This window comes from Eurosta solidaginis, chromosome 1, assembly GCF_040869045.1.
Source record: "Eurosta solidaginis isolate ZX-2024a chromosome 1, ASM4086904v1, whole genome shotgun sequence".
Lineage (NCBI taxonomy): Eukaryota > Metazoa > Arthropoda > Insecta > Diptera > Tephritidae > Eurosta > Eurosta solidaginis.
Window position 1 is genome coordinate 385,030,113 of NC_090319.1, and position 18,022 is coordinate 385,048,134.

Here is an 18,022-nt window from a genome sequence, read left to right on the forward strand (position 1 = left end):
GCAATGTCTAACCAAGCTTTTATGGTGTTGAATATTTCTCTTCTCTTTGGTAATATACCTCTCACGCACTTTTCTAACTAATTACATAAATTTGCAAACAAAAAAATGTTAACAAACATCTTGTTCTTCCTTTTTTCCAAGCGTACGTACGCTCAGCGACCAACATTGCTGTACGCTTAGCTACATGAAGCTTTCATGCTTTGTAGCTTTCATGTAGCTTACGCCTCGTGTGCAGCTCTCCATGAACCTAGCCTTAGCTTGTGTTAAACGCATCCATATGAAAAATGTCATCATGCCGCGGCCTTAAGAATACTTGCGAAGAATATTTGTCATTTAGATTTAATGTGCTGCCAGAATTTTGAAATTGTATGTTTACATCAGCCGGTGTATTTAGACCAATTTTTCACATCCAGTGGCTCGCATCGCAAAGTAATAAATTTTTTTTGCTGGCTGCCATTAAGAAGTGATCTTTTAAAGAAGGAAAATTTAATGATTTGGAAATATGAAATTTCATTATTTGTGCCTTTCGGTAATATGTTTTCATCTCGGTTGCAAAGAGTATGCCGTGCTTGGTACACACGAGGAGAATAGCTGGATTGATCCGGATGCTTGGGGTCGTGAACAGCATTTACAGCAGAGTGTTGATCAAAGCTCAAATGCTAATATGCAGAACGAAAAGGAATCTATTTCAAGCTTGCAGTGTGATGCCTCTGAAAAGTTTAGCAACAACGGAGAAGCAATTGCATTAATGTATTATAAAAGGCTCATTGCGTATTTGTTTAACAGCAATTCGTTTAAGGTGCGTCATTATTGTTAAACATGTGCTATTTACATACATAGTACATACTAGAGCTTTTGAAGTTGGATGGGATGACATCATTGCTTTATTTCGTCACCGCATAGTTTTAATGTGTATTTAATTATTTTTTTCATTCGTTTCGCCTTTGTTTAGCATAATAGTGATATTGGTCTTATGAGCCGTGCTCTTATTCTCACCGCTCTACCAGAGCAGTTGGAGCAATTGAAAAATTTAAGTGATCCACGTGATTTGGATAGCGTCTTAACGGAAATTCTTTCAAAAGCGAGAGTGCCTACTTTAGATGATTATTACTCTCTCTATGGCACAGTTGCACGTCAAGGACAAACTATGGGAGTTCTCGCACTTATATGGGATATAATTAAGGATATGGGAAAGCTATTAAAAACATCCGAGGTAAGCTAGATTTCAGTACTTATATTAGACTGATAAATAAAAGCTTTTCTACTTCCAAACAGACTGACTGTTAGTTTTGACTGTTTGTTGACTGTTATGTGTTCTTATACTTATAAAACATTTAAATTTTCAAGAAAAAATACATTTCGCTTCTTTACATCATGTGGTAGTTTTTAAGCCAATAGTGTCATAACTCAAAAACCCCAATTTTTTAGGAGAGCCATTCAAAGATTTCAGCTGCAATATGTTGCTCATATAAAGGTATGTATGTATATTTTCATTTTTATAGCCCGATTTTAACAGGTCCCAAAGAATTATACAACATAGATCGTGACATTGAGTACGTTTATACGCTATTAACTCAAAAATCATGCTGATTATTCATGACACTATTGAAGTAAATGAGCCATATATTTTTTTTAACCAGTCTAATGTAAATATTTATTTTAAAATTTTGGTGAACGTAGTATATGGAGTTCCGTAAATTCCTTTTTCATATTTTAAGCAATGACTGTTGGCTGTTAGATGCAATTACTAGATATATTTTCTTTATTGAGTTGTAGTCCGTAGTCTGTTCAGTACAATATGAAAAGTGTCATCAATTAAATTTGCCAAACAACGTTTTTAGAGACTTTCGTTGGTGCGGAAAACGAAATACAGAAATTAAATGAATATAAAAAATACATCAATGAACAAGGATCAATTATATTTGGTAAGAAAATATGTATTCATTTTAAACTCTTATTCGAAAATTTAGAGCATGAAATCAAAATCGGAGGATCAAAATATAAGCAGACACAACACTCCTATTTTGTCGTGAAACAAAGGCTAAAGCTTCACATTTAACGTACATTTTGTATATCTTTATAAGGCAAATAAAAAAAAAAATATGATCTTATTAATGCATCGCACAAAAAATGACATGCAGCACGAAAAATCGTGGCGAAGTTGCTGTTGCCAGCTGAAGTGGTTAAAATAGATCTAAACTACTGAAAAAAGTAACGTCGAAGTGTAATTTGTTTGAATTAGAATTAAAACATATCGTCGACATTCTCTAAGCAAGACCATCGGTTCCAAGGACACTACAACAGTAAAGCATTGCGGCCCTAATAAGCCGGAAAGATACCAACAGCCCAACCGAATATGGAACCGAAACAGCATTCAAAGCAGAATAAATCAAAACAGACTAAAGCCAGTGCCAAATCCGGGACCATAACCGATGCAAGACCAGAGCTGGAAGCGAAACCCGTAACCGAAACAGAACAAAACCAAGCCGACCCCGGAGCCGGTATTAACATAGGAACGGAAAAAATACGCAAAATAAAGTCAAGAACTTAAGTCGAAACAGTACCCTAACGGAGTTTTATTCAAACCGGGTCTGTTATCAGGCAGACAAAAAACGGACATCAGCACCGAATCCAGATCTAAGCCGAAATCGAATACGAAAAGAATAGTGGAAATGTCACAGGGTGGTAAAACCGGGTTGGTTCTCATATGAAATAAAAAAAGTTGCAGAAGTGCTGATCTGTTGTTGAGTGATAACTTTTCGAATGCACCATTGAGCAGTTATGATCCACTCAACGGTTGGAATTTTACGTCAAATTACTGAGCAGATATTTGTTTCGCTACATTTTCTCGAAGTGTTGATTATAATAAAATTAAAAATAAAAAATAAATGTAAGGCGCGATAACCTCCGAAGATATCTAAGGCCGAGCTTCTCTTCCAATTTGCGTCGTGCTCCTCTTGATTTTCCCTACAAATTGGCCGGACGGGACCTACATGTTTTATGCCGACTCCGAACGGCATCTGCAAATCAGATGAGTTTTCACTGAGAGCTTTTCATGGCAGAAATACACCCGGAGTGCTTGCCAAACACTGCAGAGGGGCGACCCCGCTTAGAAAAATTTTCTTCTAATTGAAAAATCTTATTTCTAAAATTTTGATGTTGCTTTGCCCGGGAGTTGAACCCAGGGCGTACGGTGTGATAGGCGGAGCACGCTACCATCACACCACGGTGGCCGCCATTATGTGAAGGGTAAAAATTATTTAAGAAGGTCTTTTCCTTAATATTTAAAGATAGTTGTTTCATTTGGCAGTTGGCTCAACTCGCCGTTCAGAGAACAAATTTTCTATCACTCAACTCAGGAAAACATGTTAACAACGTTTGAAAAATAGTGGTTAACAGTTTTTTTAACCAACCGGAAACATAAAACTGCTATTGATTCTGTGGTTTCGGGCCATTGAGCCATTGCTGGAAATAGGCCTTTCACGAGGATCAATACTGGCCCCAATCCTATTTAATATGTATATAAACGATGTATCCTCTGCCTTAAAGCATAGCAAAATCAGGTTGCTTGCGGGTGATAAATTACTAGAAATAAGTAATTCAGATATAAAGTTAGCAGGATGTAAAACGCAAGAAGATTTAAATTCTTTATACATGTGGCTTTGTAGTACCAAACTAAAACTAAATGCCATCTGGGCCCATTGCTATTTACCCTTTTTATAAATGACTTACCACTAACTTAAACATTCCCAGGCTCTTATGTGTGCGGATAACGTTAAACTGCCGTCGGACTTAGTCGAAACCTCCTTCAAGTTGATTTGGATTCATTTCAGAACTGGTGCACAGCGAACCTATTCGTTTTAAACTACTCAAAATGTAAGCTTATGACTTTTCACCGAGTAAAGCGTTTTTGACACAATATACTCTAAATGCTACACCTCTGGAGCGATTATCTGCCGTTAATGGCTAAGGTGTATTTTTCAACCAAAAACTATATTTTAATACGCATATTTCATTCATCGTAAATAAAGCAACGGGTATAGTTGGCTTTGTTAAACCTTGGGCCAAAGAGTTTAACGATCCTTATCTCACGAAGATCCTATACACTTCCTTGGTCATCCCAGTACTTGAATATTGCTCGTGTGTCTGGTGTCCTGGACACAAAAATCATAGACCGCGGATTGAGTATGTGCAAAAAGAATTTTTATATTTGCACTTCGTGGTCTTATTTGGGATTCTAGAATTCATCTTCCAGTAGGCTTCTTCTCATCAATCTGCCTACTCTAGAAAATCGTAGAATTCTACTTAGGGTGATATTCATCCACAAGTTGGTCATCGGCAAGATTGACTCTTCTGAATTGCTAGCTCTGCATAATTTGGAGCAGCAACCGTATACAAGCTACCTCCTTTCTGGTCGGAACAGCCACAGTTATGGTTCATTCGTCATGTCGTCGCTAATTTGGACTCAGCACATTTAAAATTTGTTGGAAACATTTTACTTTCCCCACCACAAGAAAATAAATATGAAGCCATTAAGCAATGCCTGATATCATCCTTTGCTATTTCGGAAGAAGTTAAATTAAAGAAGCTGTTTGGAGGTTTAGTGATTGGTGATTAGAAGCCAACACATTTTTTACAGTCAGTGAAAGCATTAGCAGTAGGTAACGGCGTTGGAGATAATGTGTTAAAGACTCTATTTTTAGATCAATTACCGGATAGTGTACGTTCAATATTATCAACAAGCAATGCAGAAATTACAGAATTAGCTCAACAAGCTGATAAAATTTTCGAAATTTCTCGACCGCAGATAGCATCTTTATCAAATACTGATAATATCATCAATCTAACTTTACCTATGCCCGAGCCCTCCTTAGCAATATTCAGGAGGGTTCGCTTGGCTGACTGCTCTATTGATATATGCAGTGGGGTCAGATCAAGGATAGCCTCCAGCGCTGCTGTAGGGCATGTGCGCATAGCTCCCGTGATGCATACACATGCCAGTCGCTGAAGTTTTGACAGCGCTTGCCTCGTCGTCGCCCGAGTTGTTTTCGATGCCCAGGCTATCGAACCGTATGTTATCATAGGTTTTACTATCATGGTATACATCCATCTTAGCACATGCGGGCTACAGCCCCATGATTTGCCTGCTAGACGTTTGCATATCATGATGGACCTCGTGGCCTTAGCTCTCATGGAGTCGAAGTGCTGTTTCCATAGGAGCTTGGTGTCAAAGGTGACCCCCAAGTATTTCACCGCGGTTCCATGTTCTAGTGCCACGCCATTTATTGTAATTGCTCTCAGGGCTGGTAGGGCCCTTCTTCTGGTGAAAGGGATGATGGTCGTTTTAGATGGGTTGATGTTAAGCCCCACACTGGCACACCATCCCTTCGTAATATTCAGTGCTATCTGTATTATGTCACAGAGCGTACTCTCGAACTTACTCCTTGCAATTATGACGATGTCGTCAGCATATCCCTGGCATCTTATGCCACTGTCAGATAGCTTTTGCAGGAGTTCGTCCACTACTAGGCTCCACAGAAGGGGTGATAGAACACCTCCTTGAGGGCGCCCCCTCGTGGTATTAACCTTAACTGCGCTGTTGCCTACATGGACTTCAGCGATTCTTGTGCGGAGTAGATTGTCAATCCATCTCTGGATAGGCATCTGAATTCCTCTTCTCTGCAGTGCTATGTTTACGCTTTCATGAGATGTGTTGTCAAAGGCACCCTCAATATCACCCTCATCTGTTTCGAACGCCCTCTGTATTTCAGATGTTAATTGGTACAGAGCTGTGTCCGTGGACCTACCCGCTCTGTACGCATGCTGGCTATGATGTAAGGGCCAGCTCTTAAGGGCGTTCGACCTGATTTCTTGGTCCAATATCTTTTCCATTGCCTTCAAGACAAAGGAAGTTAGACTTATTGGTCTGAAGGACTTTGCCTGCGAATAGTCCTTTTTTCCTACTTTTGGTATGAAAACCACTTTTGCTCTTCTCCACATCATGGGTATGTATCCCAGTGCCAGGCTATCTCTCATGATCCTGGCCAGATGTGGGATAATCTGTGTCCCTTGCTGCATTAGCACCGGGTAGATGCCATCCACCCCCGGAGATTTGTATTTCTCAAAGGTTTCCACTGCCCATCTGACTCTGGCCTCACTGAAGAGGGAGTTGGCCAGTTGCCAGTCTGATGGGGTTGGTTTCACTCTGGGGAACACAGGCTCCGGTACTTGCGGAGAGGCACCCGGAAAATGCGTGTGTAGCAGGGCCCTCGCTCGCTCCTCCACCGTTCCGGTATAGGTACCGTCTGGAAGCCTAATCGCTAAGTTAATCTCCCTCTGCTCTTTGGCTAGGGCCTTGTGGAGCCTTGCCGCTGCAGGTGTGCTAGAAATTCCCTCACAGAAATTTCTGAAACTTTCCCTCTTAGCTTTCCTTATCTCTTTATTGTACTTTGTTAGATTTTGAGTGTATTCCTCCCAGTTGCCGGTTCTTCTTGCCCCGTTAAAGAGAGTCGCTGACGTTACTCGTCCTATTATCGGGTCTAATTTTCTTAAGCATTACAATTTACTTCCGGATTTACGCAATGGTACTTTAGTAGATGGAACAACTTTCGTTGGAACTAAAGCTCGTATTACAAGTACTGCATCCCCTTCAGTTTCGCATATAGTAAAGGATAATTGAGAATATCAAAAGATTTTAAGACAATTCCCTGAGGTTATAAGTATAAACTCTTCTCTTAAACACCCAAAGGAAACTCTTGCTTTTCACTTCATAGAAACTTCTGGAAACCAGTTACTGCTAAAGCTAGACGACTGGATCCTAAACGTTTGGCAATTGCTAAAAAAGAATTTCAATTCATGTTAGATCAGGGTATAATTCAACCTTCTAAAAGTTCTTGGGCCAATCCACTGCATATGGTTCCCAAGAAAAATGGGGACTGGCGTCCTTGCGGAGATTACAGATTCTTGAATAAAATAACCTTGCCCGATAAATACTCCATTCCGTTTATAACTGATTTCAATCATAATCTCCATGGAAAACATATTTTTTCCAAGCTGGATTTGGTACGATCAAATTCGCATGCAGAAAACGGCCATTATAACATTTCGGACTTTTCGAATTTCTCAAAATGCCGTTTGGTCTTCAAATGCGGCTCAAACTTTTCAACGTTACATGGATGAAGTTTGTCGTAATTTAGATTTCGTTTTTGTGTACATTGATGATGTACTCATAGCTTCAACGAATATTGACGAGCACCTTCAACATTTGAAGATTTTACTTAATCGTTTCACGGAATTCGGAATTAATATCAATCCTGATAAATGTGTATTTGGAGTGTCCAAAATAGAGTTTTTAGGTTTTGAAATAAGCAGCGAAGGCATTTCTCCAATGAAATCAATAATTGATACAATACTCTCGTATAAGAGGCCTGAGGATATAACTGAACTTAGGCGTTTTTTGGCAATGATAAATTTTTATCGAAAATTCTTACCTGCTGGGACAGAAGTTGAAGCAAAGCTTAATAATTTAACGAAAGGTGCAATTAAAAATGATAAGACGAAAATTTATTGGACTGAAGAGTTAAATGATGCTTTTGACTATTGTAAGCAAAGTATTGCAAATGCAGTAATATTAGTGCATCCTAATCCAGAACTAGAAATATATCTTAAAGTTGACGCCTCAAATATCGCTATAGGGGCAGTCCTTGAACAAAAAGAAGGTAAGGACTGGAGGCCGTTAGGTTTTTTCTCACGAAAGTTGTCGCATGCTAAATGTAACTACAGCACTTATGACAGAGAGCTTTTGTCAGCATTTTGCGGAATAAAATATTTTCGTCATTGTTGGAAGCAAGAAATTTTGTTTTATATACGGATCACAAGCCATTAACTTTTGCGTTTAAGCAAAAGAAGTCTGAAAATGCAACTCCACGTCAGTTTCGACATTTGGATTTCATTGCTCAATTCACAACGGATGTGCGTCACATTTCAGGAAAAGATAATGTTGTGGCGGATGTAAAGTAAAAGATATTTGCTTACTATGGTAGATCGTTTCAGTCGTTGGATGGAAGTAATCCTACTTAGTACAATTACTGCAGAGGAAATTTGTCGCGCATTTTATGATAAATGGATCGCACACTTTGGTTGTCCAAGTACTATTCATACGGATAGAGGTAGACAATTTACGTCTAATGTTTTCTCTAATTTTGCTAAAATTATAGGCTGTAAGCTTTACCACACTACGTCTTTTCATCCGCAATCAAATGGAATGGTAGAACGTCTACATCGAACCTTAAAAGCAGCTCTTATTTCACATGAAAATGTACAATGGACGAAGGCATTATCAACAGTGTTGTTGGAATTACGCACTTCTTTTAAAGAGGACATTCAAGCATCAGCAGCAGAACTGGTCTATGGCCAGACGATTCCTTTGCCTGGTGAATTTTTTACTGACACAATATCTGAACGATTAGATATGCAAGGTGAAGTTCTCAGCAATTTACGACGTTTCATGGCAGAAATGAAACCTATTCCAGCTAGTACCCATTCAAGTCTCAATCCTTTTGTTTATAAAGATTTACAAGATTGCAAATATGTGTGGGTGAGATCAGAACATCAAAAGGGTTTAGATTTTCGATATAATGGACCTTTCAAAGTTGTTGAGCGGAATTCCAAATATTTTAAAATTCAAGTTGGTCAAAAAGAAGATACAATTTCCATCGACAGATTAAAACCAGTTTTTTTTAGAATCTTTGTCGGTAAACAATAGTAATTTTTTAAGTTCATTATCAGTTTGTACAAATACAAAGGTTAAATCTGTTTCCTTTAATTTATGTTAAACTTGGAAGGGTGTAATGTGGCAAACACTTACCAATTTTTACTTTGTTTTAAAAATTCTTTTTTTACACTTCTCTCTTTTTAAATTTTGTCTTCTCAAAGAAAAATTATTATTATTAAAAATTCTTTTAAAACACGGAACTACTGTTTTTCTTTTAAATATATAGTTTTATCTATAGAGACGAACCAGTTTCGGCGTTGTGCCATCATCAGTGTCGATTTTCGTTCTGACCTGTTGTTGTCGTTTGTCCTGTATTTATAGTTCGTAGGTACATGAGCAGGTGTTGTCAAAATTGATGCTTGTGTATATTTAGTTATGTGTATGTGTGTTCATTCAGAATCGAGGTTGGTTTTAACTGATTGTACGATTGAACGATTTGTATGGCTGACTGAGGCAGGTAAAAATTCGTAATTTTAGTCGTTTGACCTTCTTTTTGGGTTTGTTGTTTTGGTGCGTTAATTGTTTTGTGTTTATTTGGTGTTGTGTGTTTGTCTGTTGTACCTGTGTGATTACTTTGTTTCTTGTAAACAAGTTTTAAAAGCTCGACTATTCTGTCAGAAATTGTGTTTATCTGTTCGTTTATTATTATACCGTCGAATGTTTTCTGTTTGTAGATTTCCATGTTTTCGAGTACGTTGAGACGTCGGCCTTTTGCTTCTATGTAAATAACCCTAACTGTTTTATTGATGTTTGCTGGGGAACATTCATTCTCAACCATGTGATTCGCGAAGTTAGACCCTGGTATAATGTTTGGATTCCGTATTTTTTTGTTGTAATCTCTAATGTGTTCTCTGAATCTCGTTCTTATTTGCCGTCCTGTTTGTCCTATGTAACTATGTTGGCATCCGCAGGTAAACTTGTATATGCCGTGGCTGCTAAATGGATCCTCTGAGTTAGTGCTTGTCCTTACCTTTCGCCCTAGATTGTTCGATGTTTTGAATGCTGTGTTAATGTTGTATTTTTTAAGGAAGTTTGCCAATTTATATGTTGCTTTTCCAGTATATGTCATAGTGGTCCAGCTATTATTTTCCTTTTTATTGTTTCTTTTTGGTTCTCCATTTGTCCTTCTGAGCTTATTTACTAGTGTTGTTTGCAGCGATGTTATATATGACCTCAAGTTCTCTCTTATATGCCTCTTGTGTAAGAGGTGTTCTTTCAAGTCTATGTACCAAATGCCTTAATGCTTGAGGTATTATGTATTATTGTGTCAGTGGCCGTTGGCTTATATACATATGTCATAGTTAAACATTTTGGGTTCTTTATCAATATTTATCGTGAGATCTAGATAGTTAATTCCTCCGTCTGTTCCGGTTTCCATTGTAAATTTTATATTTCCGTGCTGCTTGTTGAGGTACTAGTACAAGCTCTTCGTTATTAGTAGTTAAAACGCATATTATGTCATCCACGTATCTAGCATAAAATGACACGCCCAATTTGGACTTCACCTCCTGTATGTACTTTTGTTCCAGATTTTGCATGAACACTTCCATAAGAATGGCTGATGTGGGGCTTCTCATTCCAAAACCGTTTGTTTGTCTATATATTTTATTGTTGAATTGAAAATAGTTTTGACGTAAAGTGGTTCTTAGCGTATTTGTTATTTGCATACTTTCCACTTTGTTTTTTGTATTATGAACTATTGTTGAGCTGACTATGTCCAAAGTCTCCGATAGCGATATTCATTGGTATAAATCTTTTATGTCAAAAGATACCAATTTGCTGTTCTTTGTTACCTCTTCCGTCTCAAGTTTCTCTTTAAGTTCTGTTGTGTTAGCTATTGCAAATTCATTCCTTAGCTCCAGAGTATCTCTCAATATCGTTTTTAAATATTTGGATAGTTTGTAACATGGTGCCGATTTAAAATTAATGATGGGCCTCATTGGCGTGCCCGGCGTGTGGATTTTTGGTAGCGCAATCAGTGAAGGAGCCGAAGTGTTCATTTGGACCAATCTATGTGCCATGTTAGAATCTACTATGTTTGCTTAATTTTTTATAGCAACTTTGATTTGTTTTTGGTATTCATCTGTAGGATCCTCTCTTATTCTACCACATTTCATTTCCTCTATGAGTTCTTCGGTTTTGGCTACACTGAAAGAAATGGTGCTAGGAAAATCAACAAATCTGTTCTGCTGTTCTTGACTTAAGGGAGATTCGGTGAAATTGATCGATTTACGGTTAATTCGACCTGGTTCTTTGTCAAGCGAACAAATTAGTTTAGTAATTTCAACAGAAGAGAAATTGTCGCTCTTAAGTTAACAAAATTCTGTAAAATTGACAGATTCCTAATCAATCTAACTGATTTTTTTGTTAAAACAACTGATCTCACTGGTCATTTCAACGGCGATCAACAGTCAATACATGAGCAAATTTCAAAGAGAATTTTACGCTCGCTACTTTGTACTTATGACGATGGTGCCACTTGTTATAAAAAAAAAAAACACCAAAATAAGAAAACCACCAAATCGAAAAAAACACACAGATACCGGGACACCTATTAATCGGGTACAATTTTGCAACTTCTCCTCCAAGCGAAATGCAAAATTACGCCCTCTTGTTGGAAAAGTTTTATTTGAACGAACAGAATTTTAGTAACATTTTGTTCAAATTTTCACTCACGCGAACGAATTTAATAAGATAATAAAAAACATCCTTTTTTAATGTTGATGTTTCCGACAACATAAAAGTTTGAGTTGTTTTGGAATCGTTTCAACTTAAAGTATTACGAAAATTAAACTTGCCGAATTACATGTAAAGTTTGTGGTGAATTACCTTACTGCGATTTGATTCTTTACTTTTCTATAACTTACAAGTTCTCTTTTTAAAATGTTATGTCAAAAATGTATACTAAAGTTTTGTTCGATACAATTAAGTGTGGCAACTACATGCGAGAGAAGAAATTGAGAATGAGCTGCAACTGAAAGAATTGAGAATCAGTTTCGTTACTATTATTTTCATTTCTATTTGCAAAGCGAAGTTCAAAACTATAAATTAAATAAATTATAAAATATAAAATTTGGTGAAAGTGTGTTTAATAAAACAAAATAATAAAGTGTATAATGTCTAATGTGTGCCACCATATTTGATGTGCGCCCAATTGAAGATCGGTTAGTATGTAAGTGCCACCGTGGTGTGATGGTAGCGTGCTCCGCCTACCACACCTGGGTTCACACCACGGGCAAAGCAACATCAAAATTTTAGAAATACGGTTTTTCAATTAGAAGACAATTTTTCTAAGCGGAGTCGCCCCTCGGCAGTGTTTGGCAATCACTCCGAGTGCATTTCTGCCATGAAAAGCTCTCAGTGAAAACTCATCTGCCTCGCAGATGCCGTTCGGAGTCGGCATAAAACAAGTAGGTCCCGTCCCGCCAATTTGTTGGAAAAATTAAAAAGGAGCACGACGGAAATTGGAAGAGAAGCTCGGCCTTAGATCTCTTCGGAGGTTATCGCGCCTTACATTTTTTTTTTAGTAAGTGCGTACATATGTATGTATATGTAGCAAGCATGCGTATTTATGTATTCACATATTTACGTATTGTAACGAATTTGCTGCAAATCCTCTTATTTGCAACCCTCTGCTAAGTTCGTATCGCTAAACTGTTGAATAAATAACTCCAATATGTAATAATGCAAAATGGCCTTTATTCAAGTACTTCACAATAACACTTGTACTTTGCAACGAATAGCTTACTTAATAACCAAACTGATTGACAGCTCAAATGAAACTCTACTATTCAAAATAATATAGCTCGCTAGATAGCGCTTAATCCAAATCTCAAATCAAACTGAATTACTTCTTACTCGCTTGCCCCGCTTTTATAGTTTACGCTGCATACTTCTAGGCTCTTCGATTTCCAGAACTTACTAGTTTGTTTCGGCTACAAAATCGCCAGCCACAACTACGTGCACAAATTATTGCTCTCCCTTGTGCCAACTCAGATAAGATATATGCATGTGTTTGTGCATTGCCGCTCCGCTGCTCGTATACGTACATATGTGTAGACGCAATTATTTATTCGTTTATGTAGATACATAATGATTGAATTATTGATGTGAATGTTTGTAGTTTACAGTCTCTCGCGCATACATAGGCGTATAAGTAAATGCATCTGTGTGTGACTTATTTCGGCTGCCTTATATATGTGTATACATGATTTGATTATTGACGTAAATACTGCTTATCGTGGCCTTAGCATCGCCTTAGTGATGGGATAACTTAGTGATGGTAATATCCGTGACAGTATGTATGTATATGGCAACATAGGTACTTTCGTACAAAACTTTCGCAACACCTTTTTTGTTCATTTTACTACTAAAACGGTCAATTACGAATCAACGATTTGTGCGCAGTTGATTCAACATCTTGTAACGATGGATAAAAATTGATAGAAATTTCGGTTGAATTGACCCGTATTTCGGTTGATTTTACTAGTCTTTTTCTTTCAGTGTATATATGCCTCTTTTTCGATAAGCACAGTGGTGTTTCCTTTGTCCGCTTTCGTTGTGAAAATATTGTTTTTCCTTAGTTTATGCCGTAGATTCTTTATTGTTTTCTCCTCTGCATTAGCTTTTTGTCATTCCTGTGCTTTCACCTCCTTTTTTATTATTTCCCTGCACATGTGTCTTGCGTGCTCCTGTTCCTCCTGTGGTATCAATGATATTGCGATCTCCGCATCTACAACCGCCTGCTACGCTTTTCTTACTGTATTTTGGTCCACGATATTGTGCTTCAGGCCCTTTTCGAGAAGTTGTGCCGACAGCATTAAAATTACAACAAAATATTTTGATCGAAAATAAGTCCAAATAAAATTTTGACCAGGGGAGGGTTAGAAACAAGTTCTTTTCAACCCCCTGTGCTGATCGGAATTTTAATGCATTCGGACAGTGTCAATACTTAACAAAGTAGAGGGTGATTTAGAACACGTGCTTTCCAACATCCCAATACATGTTCAGCTGTGTTGATCGGAGACTCATACCTTCCGGCAGCATTAAATACCAATATAATTGAAAAATATATGTTTCAAACTTTGCATGGCAGATGCCGGTCCGAGTTTAAGTAAAACTTGTAGGTCCGCTAAATTTCAGTAGTAGGTAGAATTGTAAATTTTGTGCACTGTATTTAAAATTTAGTAGTGAACGAATTTAATGGTAGTGGAAATGCAAATTTAGTCCTCTGTGCCCAACTATGAGAACTAATGCCATATTTGAATGTACATATTTTTTAGTACTAGCGCAAAAAATTTAGTTACATATATATTTTACATACACATGTAACTTATCCTTTACCTTCTTTTGCTCTTTAGTAATCTGTGTAACCCGTCCTAAGTTTAAGAGATAAACACAAAATAAATTTTTTTGTTTTTGCAAAATATGCGAAAATATGATCTATGAAATTTATCCTAAACTTCATATTGTTGTTTACATGTATAATACAAAATATGCTTTTACATACATTGGGTTGTCCTGGCCATTATTCTTGCGTTGAAAAGCTCTATACAATTTTTCTTTTTTTTTGAGATTTGGGATTAATGGCAGGGTTCTATGACCACAGCGCCAGGTACAAAATCAAAATAGTCTTTCTACATTGTCATTTCATTTCACATGTTCCTCCGTTATTCAGTATTTAAATTTCGTTATTTCTCGTAACAATGGTAATTTTTTAGTTCTTAAATGGCACCACGCCAGGCACAAAATCAATAACAATTTTGCTTTTAAATGGCGCCACGCCAGGCCCTTACTTACTTAATTGGCGTTTAACCGTCTAAACGGTTATGGCCGTCCAACAAGGCGCGCCAGTCGCTCCTTCGCTCCGCCAACCGGCGCCAATTGGTCAAATCGTTTTCCACCTGGTCCTTCCACGGAGTGGGGGACGCCCACTACCTCTGCTTTCATAGGCGGGTTCCGATAGAAACACTTTCTTGGTCGGAGCATCATCTTTCATTCGCATAACATGACCTAGCCAGCGCAGCCGCTGCGTTTTAATTCGCTGGACTATGTTGATGTCTGCGTATAGCTCGTACAGCTCATCATCGAACACTCCCAAAGCCGCTTCCTCTGCTGTTGTCATGGTCCATGCTTCTGCCCCATATAGCAGGACGGGTACGATAAGTGACTTGTATAGTATGATTTTCGTTCGCCGAGAGAGGACTTTACTTTTCAATTGCCTACCTAGTCCAAAGTAGCATTTATTGGCAATATCGATTCTTCGCTGGATTTCAGTGCTGATGTTGTTGCTAGTGTTGACGCCGGTTCCCAAATAAACGAAGTCTTTTACTATTTCGAAATTATGGCTGCCAACAGTAGCGTGGATGCCAAGGCGCATATGCGCTGACTCTTTGCTCGATGACAGCAGGTACTTCGTTTTGTGCTCATTCACCATCAAACCCATCTCTACCGCTTCTTTTTCCAGTTTGGAGTAAGCAGAACTAACAGCGCGGGTGTTTAGGCCGATGATATCAATGTCATCAGCATATGCCAGTAATTGCACGCTTTTATAGTATATTGTTCCAGTGCGGTTAAGTTCTGCAGCTAGTATAATTTTCTCCAGCATCAAATTAAAAAAATCGCACGATAGGGGGTCACCCTGTCTGAAACCTCGTTTAGTTTCGAACGGCTCGGAGAGGTCCTTCCCAATTCTGACTGGGCTGATGGTGTTGCTCAACGTCATTTTGCACAGCCGTATAAGTTTTGCGGGGAAACCAAATTCAGACATAGCGGCATACAGGCAGCTCCTTTTCGTGCTGTCGAAGGCGGCTTTAATGTCGACTAAGAGGTGATGTGTGTCGATTCTTTTTTCACGTGTTTTTTACATGATTTGGCGTATTGTGAAAATCTGGTCATTGGTAGATTTACCAGGTCTGAAGCCGCACTGATAAGGTCCAATCAGCCGGTTCACGGTGGGCTTCAATCTTTCGCACAATACACTTGAAAGGACCTTATATGCGATATTAAGAAGGCTGATTCCACGATAGTTGGTGCATTTTGCAGTATCCCCCTTTTTGTGGACTGGGCAAAGAACACTTAGATTCCAATCGCCGGGCATGCACTCGTCCGCCCATATTTTGCTAAGAAGCTGCTGCATGCGCCTTACCAACTCCTCGCCGCCGTACTTGAATAGCTCCGCAGGCAATCCATCAGCGGCACAAAGTCCATAATAATTTGGTTTTTTAATGGCACCACACCAGACACAAAATCAGTAATATGTATTTCAAAACTATTTGTCCCTTAATGTTGGGAGGACAAAACCTATCCTTAAGACAGGCTCAAGGATGCTCTGCCCATCCCGACCTGCCACGTTCACAAACAGGGAAGCGTCAAGCCATCCATCGAGCCTGTTTTTTGTTTCCAGCTTAACCAAACCAAGCCTAAAAATTTTATTAGCTGAGCTGTGGATAGCTGACACATTTCAGTTGAAACTCAAGATCGAGCTGTCTATTCCTATAAATTCTTTTATACCTGGTTTTCAGTGAGAGCTTGAACTCTAGTTAAAGTTGGCTAGAGTTTAACCTTGCCACTTTGTTCGATAACATAAAATTTTGCCGCTCATCTCAGTTTAAACGGCCAAAGTGGCAGGGTTAAATTCTAGCCAACTTTAACTGGAGTTTAAACTCGCACTGAAAAACCCGGCCTTAATGTCATTTTTAGCTCTGCAGTTATTTTTTTCACAGTTCGGTGAAAAGTAAATTACACTTTAAAGAACTACAACTGGTTTAGAAGACAAAGCTATAAGAAAACGAATATCACTCTTTTTACGGCGTGGAAGGAACAGATACGCAAATATTGGAAGTTCACGTCGATGGTATTACCGACTGTCAGTCAACCAAAGATCTTATGTGCAAAGTTCGGCAACATTCTAACCTTCAAGGCACACGCCTCCGAAATTATATCTAAAGTACAAAGCCGCAACAAAATCCTACAGTCCCTCGACAGACAAGTTTGGTAGTGTGGTCTACACACTCTGGAAAAGGCTGCAGGCATGTCAAAATACTGCACTCAGAACTGCCACGGAATGTCTCCTTATAACCCCTGAACATCGTCTGCATAGTGAGACACAACAGTTTAACATAAAAAGGCATAATAAAATGCTGAACAGACAGTTTTTGCTGAATTGTCACAAAGCATGACATCCCAGCAAACAACTGCTTGAACTAGCCCCGCCTGCAGGAGGGATAAGGAAACATCTCAGTAAGCACTATGAGAGGATCCGGCACCTGGCTACGCAGCCGGTTGATCCAGATAAGCATAAATAGACTCTGAGAAGAAGAAAGTATACTACCAAGGGAGACACGAGTCGCTCTGGCCGAAATTCGTTCTGGATAATGTCACAGGTTAAACCCTTAGTTATACAGAATCAACCCGACATATGTACGTAATGTATGTCATGCATGCACTGTGTCCCCACATGACAAAACCCCTGTTTTCAAAATGTGGAATCTACGCTCGAAGCGAAACCGAAAGAGGATCTGAGAACGGAAACGACTGAACCGAGTCCAATCTAATGTGGAACAGAAATCTGAAAATTTTTGTGTTGCCTGGAACGAATAAAATTAAAGTTAGAAAAATTTGCACACAAAAATGTGGTGAACGGAAAGTGTTAAGCACTCAAAAAAATCCTTTTCAATATTGGATATTCTTACACCTTATTCGAGAACTCAATATTAGGTCTGTATGGTGGAAGATTTTCACAAACTCATACCTACTTATATAGTAACTGAAGGGGGTTTTAAAGATATCAATAAATGGTTGAAAACAAACCAAATTCTGAAATGTGTCTTCAATTGGTTAACAATTTTTCGAGTATCACATTATGATCACTCGGCTTAACACCCCCAAGTTTCGTAATAACAAACGTAATTTCTCTCTTTCGCTGTGCTCTTTGAATCGAATGCAAGTTGATGGTTGATGCAATATGCCTAAAAAATTTGATTTCTGTTCAGTTGACCTACAAAGCATTTATTTTACCAGTCATAATGTTTTCCCATCAGTCTACACACTTATAAAAATTTATTTGCATTAAATCTGTGGTAACTTGCATTAAAGCCGATGAGAGATTGCTCTTATATACATACAACGGTTTCTATGCGCTATGTACACACTGTAGACTGCAGCTTAAATGCACTGTCACTGTACTCAAGTTTTCAGTCGTTCATTCTCCTTCGCCTGACCTTCATTTGACTTTGGTTATAATGTAGC

General features: G+C 38.4%; 1 protein-coding gene across 1 annotated transcript in view; it reads left to right on the forward strand.

Annotated features, from left to right (window-relative positions):
* The first annotated feature begins 377 nt into the window (after positions 1 to 377).
* LOC137238396 (uncharacterized) overlaps positions 378 to 18,022 on the forward strand; it is a 34,969-nt gene continuing 17,324 nt past the window's right edge. Inside the window, exons 1-2 of the mRNA XM_067763298.1 lie at positions 378 to 799; positions 953 to 1,213. Coding sequence (XP_067619399.1) covers positions 503 to 799; positions 953 to 1,213 — 558 coding nt within the window. The 5' untranslated portion in view covers positions 378 to 502. The remainder of the gene's footprint in view (positions 800 to 952; positions 1,214 to 18,022) is intronic.